This window comes from Paramormyrops kingsleyae, chromosome 6 (genome assembly GCF_048594095.1).
Source record: "Paramormyrops kingsleyae isolate MSU_618 chromosome 6, PKINGS_0.4, whole genome shotgun sequence".
NCBI classification, from domain to species: Eukaryota; Metazoa; Chordata; class Actinopteri; order Osteoglossiformes; family Mormyridae; genus Paramormyrops; species Paramormyrops kingsleyae.
Genome location: NC_132802.1, coordinates 10,816,867 through 10,825,541, shown reverse-complemented (window position 1 = coordinate 10,825,541; position 8,675 = coordinate 10,816,867). Strand labels below are relative to the sequence as shown.

The following is an 8,675-nucleotide window of genomic DNA, read 5'->3' as shown; positions in this document are numbered from 1 at the left end:
TTCAGAAGATGGCAATTAAAACAAAAAGGACTCCAGTTCCAGATGAGGACAGCCAAGGAATCAACAGCACAATGAAAATACGGACCACACTGCAAGCTTAAAGAGAACGAGGACGACCAGAAATGGCGACCGATTAACCATCTATGAGGCTCACTTACCTTCAAAGCCACCAAAGCTTGTTCTGATCTCACACAGTTATATAGGACCTCACTGTAACCCACAATCAACAGGAAAGAAAAGTCTAATTAACCAAAGGATTTAAGCTTTATTTGCCTTTTCTGATCAACCTGAAAACAGTCCACATTTAACGTGTCTGGTTTTGTGTCACTGGAAGCCTTGAGGAATGATCAAATGCAGCAGTTACTAGGTTTCAGTGTGTTCAGTGTGGGCCGTGTTGTTAGACAGAAATATGGACAGACGGGGAAACTGCCAGCGCTGAACCACAGAGTCTGCATTTCTGACACAAAGCTTTTCGATTCTGCGATCCCAAAGGCAGTGGGGCAAAATTCCAAAGTCTACTAATTCTGAAAAAATAACTATCCTATTTGTGTTTCAGTCCTTCGAACGCAGGACCTCCAGCCTGTGAGTGTCTGTGATGCTGGGATCCCACGTCTCCAGCGAGCAGCTTCTGAAAATAAATATCTCTCAGTTGGCAGCACGTACAGACCAGTCTGCTGTGCTCGGGCCGGCGAATCACTTCTCGATGGTGATGTCCAGCGCGTGTGCATCTGGGTACATGCCCTGCGGTGACACCTGCGAGGGAGCGGAGACCACCAGAGGTAGGCTGTGGATGATGACGCCCTGCGAACTGATGCTCAGGTTGGGGACCACAAGGCCGGCGTCCGCACCAGGGACAGAGTCACCGGGGACCTGCTTGGTCAGATCCCGGGAGGCAGTCGAGGCGGCGACAGAGGAAGCCACGCCTACGGCGGCGTTGCCCTCAGTCACCACTGTCACCTCAGTGCCTCCCTCCTGGATGAGCGCATTGAGGCCATCCAGGTCGGAACAGGCTGTGATGAAGGCTTGGGTGCTGGCCGAGTCGTGCCCGCTGACGGCAGCGCTCTGCAGGAGGGCCTGGTGGAGCGGGTCCCCCGGCCCGGGGCCTAGGTGGGTGAGCAGCACCGCCTGGGATTCCAGGGCCTCGCCGACCTCAGCGTGCGGCAGGACGTGCTGGACGGGCGTCAGCAAGCTCACCTGCTGTATCATGGGTGCCTGCACCACCATGTCCGGCCCAGTGGGGCTCAGCACCACGGGGTCGCCTTTGGCCCGCGGCACATCCACAGCGGCCGGGACGAAGGTGCCTTCCTGGGCCAGCGGGTGGCCCACGATGTAGGCGGACAGCTGGGGGGGCTGCAGGGCCCTGGGGTCCGTGGGGCGGCCAGGATCGGCGGCCTGCAGTAGGGAGAGCTGCGAGTCGCGGTGCTGCTTGCGGTGGCTGCGCAGCGAATCCTCCCGCACAAAGGAGGCGCCGCAGACATCACAGCAGAACGCCCGGGCAGCGTCCAGGCGGGCACGGTAGCGTGAGCTGACGGGCTTGGGAGCCTCCTCGCCGCGGGTCGCCTTGCCCGCCCCTCCGCCGCCCTTCTCGGCCCCCTCGGAGTGGAACTTCTTGCGGTGGATGACAAGGTTGCTGCGCTGCTTGGTAGCAAAGCCACACGCGTCGCATTTGAAGGGCCGCTCCTCCGAGTGGATGCGCTCGTGAATCTTGAGCGCCCCCTTGCTGGAGCAGGAGTAGCTGCACTTGCCGCACTTGATGGGCTGCGCGGGCTGATGCTCGCGCGAGTGTTGCCGCAGCGCCATCTTGCTGCCGCAGTGGAAGTCACACTGGCTGCAGCGGAAGGAGTCAGCCGTGCTGTGCCGGATCTGCACGTGCGACTTGAGGTTGCCCTTCATGGCGCAGCGGTAATCGCAGAACTCGCACTGGTACGGCTTCTCGCCCGAGTGGATGCGGATATGCCTCTTCAGGTCTGAGTTGATCTTGAACTTGGCCTCGCACTGGTGGCACTGGAAGGGTGCATCGCCTGTGGCCAGCAAACATTAACAGACAAAGACTCCAGAAAATAAAACTCCATTTTATTTATTTAGCTTATTTTTAAGAGAAATCAAGGTCCCTGGAGCAAGTTTGGGGTTAAGGGTCTTGCTCATGGGCCCAAAGACTGGTTTGAACATTATGGCGGTTGAGGTCTCCACCCATTTAAGGGGAGACATGATAATTCGCTATTAGCTGGTTTTAATTATTAGGGGGGTTACTACCCCCCCATAATTTACGCCCATTGGTGAAATCACGTTACCAACTGGGATTTGAACTGATGACCTTCCGATCACAGGTACAGCATCGTAACCCACTAAGCCACACGCCTCCCTCCCTTGTTCCCAGTGGATCCCACGTTCAAAAGTGAGCCTGAACTATGACCCCGTTCTACCTGAAGCCTCGAGGATCGGTGGCGGACTGACCGGTGTGTGAGCGTAGGTGCACGGTGAGCTGACTGGAGTTGCGGCTGGCGTATGGACAGATCTGGCACTTGAAAGGCCGCTCGTCATAGTGGATGCGCAGGTGCTTCTTCAGGCTGCTGCTGTCGGCGGCAGCGTATGCGCAGTACTTGCACTTGTGCGGCTTCTCGCCCGTATGCGAGCGGCTGTGCATGTTGAGCTTGTCCCGCCGGCTGAAGCGCTTGTGACACACCTCACACTCGAACGGCTTCTCGCCTGCAGGCACGGGGGACAAAATACGAAAATGTACAAGTGGACGAACAGTCCAGCGTACAAATAGGTAAGCCAAGGGAATGGGCAAAGTGAACAAACAGGCAAAGAACAAATGGGCAAGGCGAACGAACGGGCAAAGCGAACGAACGGGCAAAGCGAATGCATGAAACAAAAACAGAGGAATGAATGGATGAAGAAAAAAAAAACAGACAAATCAAGAACACAAAAATGGACAACACAAATTATCATTATCTAAAAAAAGACCTACAGTAAGCTTCAATTATTCCTATGCAGTTAATTAATCTCTGACTTTCCTAATCTTTTAGCCATTATCATCATCTATTTATACTCCCAGTAAAAATTACGCAATCATGTACAAACAAATCCACAGACAAATAATTTGATGCTAACTTTAGGTACATTAAAATGCTTAACACAGTTTTTATTCAACCTAAAACATTAAGGCCCACTGGTGCCCCCTAGTGGTTAACATGGTATGACATTGCAGAAAACGCTACTGCTGAAACAGCCTGTCCCCAGCATGATCAGCCATCAGAAGGATGCCATGGAAACTGCTAACTAAGCCTGAAAGCACCAAGAGGGCTTGCAGAGGACATGAGCAGCCCCGTGTGTGGCTTTCAAAGCTCCTCTATAACCTTATGCACAGCTGGCAAATCCTCTCTAAATTGTGTCTTTGTAGGCTGAACACTGTGGAGTTCAGGGACTACACTTACATTATTGCATGTTCAATGTATTTCGCATCAGCTTTTGTCCAAAGCGATCTAAAAATGAGACTTAGCACATTACAAACACCCATGCTGTCAAGGACTTGCCTAGGCATAAGTACAGCTAGGCTGAGCTTCCAATGAATGCGCAGGTACAAGTGTAAGCAGCATTGGTGAGAGAGCTATACAATATCCATTTTCAAAAAGAAGAGGGATAAGACTGTAAACATTATCCACAAATACAATGCTGAAGGAAAGTTAAACACTGTCGTTTCCTACCCGTGTGAGTTTTGAGATGTCGCTCCATGTCCTTCTGACCATACTGGGTTTTGAAGGAACAGCCTGAACGTGAGAAAACTCAGGTCAGTTAAACCGTGCATTACAAGAAAGTCTATCTGACATCTTCATTGAGGCCTAGATGAAGTCTAAGAGAACCTGTGCTTTGAAAAACATTTAACATCAAGAACGAGTGGAACTAAATATCTCACAGTTCAGGCCCAGATGTTCATACCTTTCCTGTCATTTCAATTGCAATAAAAAAATAATGGTGCTCGACTGGGGCCAATCGGGCCTTTCTAGAAGACCGGTAGAATAATGTAAACGCTAGGAAAATGCACAAGCCGGGACAGAGCCGATTGGCTGTGATCAGCATCAGATTACAGGACCCTCCAATAAAAGGGATAACAGAAAAAATTCCCACCTGTGAAGCAGCAGCTACGTCTCTTTGCAGTCAGAGCAGGTTTTAACTTTTTCACCGGCATCTTCGGTGCTTTGGTTTGCATCTTTTTGACACTCCTCGCGACGCAGGCCTGGTAGGTCTCCTCAAAAACAAACTCCGCGCCAGAATCTATTCCAACCAAGACAATTAAAATGTCTTTTTTTATATATATAAAAAAAGCTTTTAAAGGTTTCCAGGTTTTCCCGAGGTGCTGATATAACAGAACAAGGCTTGGGTGGTATCTAATTTTTGAAATAGTCATACAGATATTATACTACGATACATGTTAATCTGACGGTATATTCAAGAGCAATGATAGTCCAGTATTTGGAGATCTTGCAGATAAAATTTGCTAAGTGCTCCTGCACAATAAAATGTGTGTGTGTGTGTGTGTGTGGGGGGGGGGGTAGTTGGTGGTACACAGATTACACAAAAAATACTGCAAAATAAAACTATTATTTGTAAACCTTTGACCCCAATGTCCAAAACCTGCCATAAATTAACACCAAAACAAGAAGACATATGACCCTGCTCCTGACTACTCATGGAAGAACTTTCTGACAACTGTAAATATTTTCACACCCGTCTTTACAGATGTGCACTGCCTTTTAATATATGTGTTGCATTTACTTCCAAATATCTATATTAATCTCTGAATTTTTGCATGGTAATTTATTACAAAATAATAGCAACTGGATGCTTTTAAATTCACCCATTCAAGGTGCATCTACACATACATTGTAGATCACACTGCCCAGCACAGACTCCAGACACTCCTCCTGAGTAGAGCAGACACAAAGTAAGCTTTTCTTTTATGATCTATATGCAAAATATCTCCCACCAGCTCAAAAACCAGGACATACCCCTGGAATGCTGGTGTATATTTACCAGACAAATTCTAGGACAACACAAGGCTTACTAGAAATGCAAAAAAGGTTTTGACACTATAGACGCATGTGGCAAGAATCATAAGGACAGAAAGGATCATACCAAGCACTCTGAAAAAGACAAACTGACAAGTTCAACTGTTCCCAAATTCTTCAAAGAGGTATGCATTCACTATGAGGTCATGATCTGCAAGTCTTTCCCTTAGAAGTAGTCTAAAAGTCAGACACAGGTTTAAGAAATCTCCATGTAAGGACACAAAGCTTCAGCACAGTATTGTTGTTACTTGTTTGCCTCTCACCTGTGACGGTAGGAACAGCTGATGTGGCAGATGTGTCAGATGAGGGAATGTGGCAGCCATTTTGTTTGTGGGCGAAAAACACCTCAAAATTGTTGTACTGCTGCTTGCAAACGCCACAGATGTGAATATCGGGACTGACCTCCACCAGTACCTGGCTCCCCCCAGAAACTACTGCCGTAAAGAGGGAGCATAAAATTGGGTAAAAAAACGTAAAGAGCTCTACTTAATACTTAATGTTTACATAGCAAAAACTTTTTCTCCCCTGTAAAATTTAAAGTAATTCATAGCTTCCCAGCACTGAGTTTAATGTCTAGCTCCAAGTAAATAAAGACATGATTAAACAGTTAACTAGTCGAAAGGCTACTATTTGTGCTGGCTCCACATTTTGAGGGATGCAAAATAATAAACTATACCTACCTACAAGAGGGAACTATAATGACTGACAGACAGCTATCGTTTGATGCTTACCAATAACCAAATAGATGCAGCCCGACTGCAATACTGTTGCAATGCACCTGAAATGCTTTCTGAATGCAACTTTAACAATAGCGTACCTTGGGCTCAAATGTGCAGCACGAAATCACACCGCTTTATTCTACGAAAAATAAAATAAGTTTCACCTGACTTTTGAACACACACAGTTATGTGTACAGTTAACTGCGTGTTTAGTCCTCAAACAGAGCCAACAGATATCCGGTTTTAAAAGACTCAGACAGCTGGAGGACACCTTACCGTCTCCGTTGAACGATGCCATGTAACTAGCCAAAATATCAGTACTTAAGCTAGCCACTTAATCAACTAACGACACTAATCGCGTAGCCTGAAGAAGCTAAAATAAACGCTCCTGAATGTCGTGTTATTTACGGGACATTTAGAATGAGTACGTTGTGCGGCTTACAGTTAGGGTTGCTTTAACACATTACTAATTTGGCCGAGTTTATTTCTAAGTAACAAGCTAGCTAACTAGCTATTAGTAATCTATCTTCCTAAAGCGGCATCTAGGTCCCTGCTGCCGTACGTCCATTTTTACGACAGCTGCCGGGTGCTTTACGGCAAACTGTTAGCGACGCATGAATGATGCGCTCGTGGAGCTGGGAATGTCATCGGGGTGTCAGGAGTGCGTTTAGGGTACGCTGGATGCATGGACACTTATGCAAGATCAATGAATCAGAAATCCAGATAAATGCTCCACTAATAACAACAACAAAGAAATATAGTGGGGACTTGCTTTTCATTTACGATGCACAAAAAGTGGTTTTGTTTATTACGCACGATAACATGTTTGTTTCTGAAATATACACGTGAGCAGGAATAGGGAATGCTTAAATAAGGAACGCTTTTTAGCCAGGATTTTCACAAAATTATTCCGCACTGATTAACAAGTAATTAAATTGTTTCGATAAACCATTGTGTTTATTATATATCATTTCAGTAACCTGAGTAACCATTGCACAGAATAATCAGATAAATGCTGGAATAAATAAATGGACGTGAATTAGTCTTTTCACTGCTGTTTATAGAGACATTTTTAAATACATTGAGCTTACAGTCTTGCAATTTTCTTTTGTTGCGGCAGTTTTCACTATAGGCTGTAGGCGGAGCCATTGCAGCGCAGTTTAATATCGCTTAACTGTCTACTTTTCATTTTATTAGGTTTGGGTGAATTCGTCCAAGGTTGTGTTGGAAAATATGTGTGTTACACACAAACGGCATTAAGTCTGGGAAAACAAGAAGTAGTGCTGAGATCAACACAAGGCATTTTAAATTATATTTTAAATATTAATATTTCATAGAAAACGAAGATCTGGAGATCACGTAGTTTTGCATGAATATTTTTCAGCTATGAAAACATAAATTACTGTCACAAGTCCACAAAAGAGGCCTGCATGTGCCCATGTCAATTTAAAAGATGGCAGCGTGAGACCATGCTGTTACTGCTGCAAGTACATAAGTAGAGCAATAGCTGACTTTCCGGAGGGACTGAAAATTAAATGTGAATTTGCAGTTCAATAGCAATCATATTTAGCGGTTTATGCGTGGAGAAAACAAATGCATGGCGCACGCTTCTCACGACGGATTTGTCTTTCTTTGCTCTCAGGCTTCATTTTGCGTTCTGCCTGTAGGAAGAGGTGGTGTCCTGTCCCGGGGTTTTATATTCAGACCTTTAGTTATTACGACCTCCAGCGCCGGTGGATGCCGGGCCCCCCGGTGGAATGAGTGACGCCGTGTCCGATCCCTTACGGCAGAGCCGCAGTCGGAGGGAAGCCGATTTACCGACGGAGAAATGCGCCCGGCCGCCGGTCTCCGCTTTGCTGAGGCAGCAAACGGCTGACAACACATTGAGCTGTTCTTTAGCAGAGATTACGCGACCAACTGCTTCATTACCAAAAGCCTGCACATGGCTCTTTTATTTCTCCCTCTCGGCCTCTGCCTTTAGCTTTCCAAACCCAAGATGAAATTTTAATGCGCCATGAAATATATATTTTTATGCATGAAAATATATTGAAAATAAACACTGCAGCACCCTGGTCAGTTGAATAGCAATTAGAGCAAAAACAAGGCTAAACGATATATCCGTTTTTACATGAAATAAGGATCTGTATAGCGATAGTAATTGTTGAATATCTAGGGAAAACTACATTGCTGCAGTTCAGCTTCTCAGGTCAAGCAACGATGCTTTAAGTTTTAACGTTTTAATCCCGGCCAAAAATTTCCAGTGAGGTGCCTATAATTCAGTTAACCCGGATCCCACAGAAAGTGGAAATCGCCTACATTATTCTCGGCATCAGCCTTTTGTGACCTTAATAGACATTATCATTTATTTGTGACATTTGGGTGTTTGTATGAGCAAGAAATGGGTTTTCAAAAACAAAAAGAGTTTTCCAGTAGAGGGCATTCGGTGAATGGCTCACCCTGGCCCCCAAATACTGTAGTTTTTTTCTGCTTATTGCCTTCTCTTTCTTTTATTCATGATCTCTCTCTATAGGGAACAATTCTACACTTTTATTAATTTTCACTTGTCTGGGAGGAACAGTCTGAAGCATAATTCTTTTGTTCTCCTAAACTAGAAATATATTCGTATCATGCCACGGTTATTATTTTAGAGCGGGTTCTCTACGTTATTGCTTTAATGACACTTTACATTTCCTAATGTCGTTTCTATGCGCTGGTGTTAGAAAGTAAATCGGCGTGGAGTAAAATGCACACAGAAATGCAGTTAGTCATTGTATACAGCGCAAATGCTTTGGCTTCCCGCTGATATAGGCAGCTGGTTTGTCTTCTTTGCCTTATAGCTGAGTCAATTGTTTTTCAGTGACAGGCTCCATTCTGATTTCCAGCGATC

At 45.7% G+C, this 8,675-nt stretch overlaps 1 protein-coding gene across 6 annotated transcripts; it reads right to left on the bottom strand.

Annotated features, from left to right (window-relative positions):
• Positions 1–245: 245 nt before the first annotated feature.
• zfp64 (zinc finger protein 64 homolog (mouse)) lies at positions 246–6,391 on the bottom strand. 6 transcript variants are annotated; one of them, XM_023835353.2, is made up of 7 exons: positions 6,065–6,390; positions 5,887–5,927; positions 5,333–5,503; positions 4,129–4,275; positions 3,708–3,770; positions 2,455–2,706; positions 246–2,021 (listed from the first exon to the last, which is right to left on the bottom strand). In XM_023835353.2, the coding sequence occupies exons 4-7, from the start codon at positions 4,208–4,210 to the stop codon at positions 694–696; spliced, it is 1,725 nt and encodes a 574-aa protein (XP_023691121.2). In that variant the 5' UTR covers positions 4,211–4,275; positions 5,333–5,503; positions 5,887–5,927; positions 6,065–6,390; the 3' UTR covers positions 246–693. The 6 variants fall into 6 exon arrangements, with proteins under 6 accessions (XP_023691121.2, XP_023691119.2, XP_023691120.2 ...); XM_023835351.2 differs by having other exon boundaries at positions 5,887–6,390; XM_023835352.2 differs by having other exon boundaries at positions 5,333–5,500; positions 5,887–6,390.
• Positions 6,392–8,675: the final 2,284 nt, after the last annotated feature.

What these genes read in the sequence shown, in the direction of transcription:
- zfp64 (XM_023835346.2), bottom strand. Translation starts at nt 6,086, where the DNA reads ATGGCATCGTTCAACGGAGACG. An exon ending in GGCATCGTTCAACGGAGACG is followed by an intron (nt 5,504 to 6,064) that starts GTAAGGTGTCCT and finishes TCTTTACGGCAG; the next exon opens with TAGTTTCTGGGGGGAGCCAG. An exon ending in GCACCTACGCTCACACACCG is followed by an intron (nt 2,022 to 2,454) that starts GTCAGTCCGCCA and finishes TGCTGGCCACAG; the next exon opens with GCGATGCACCCTTCCAGTGC.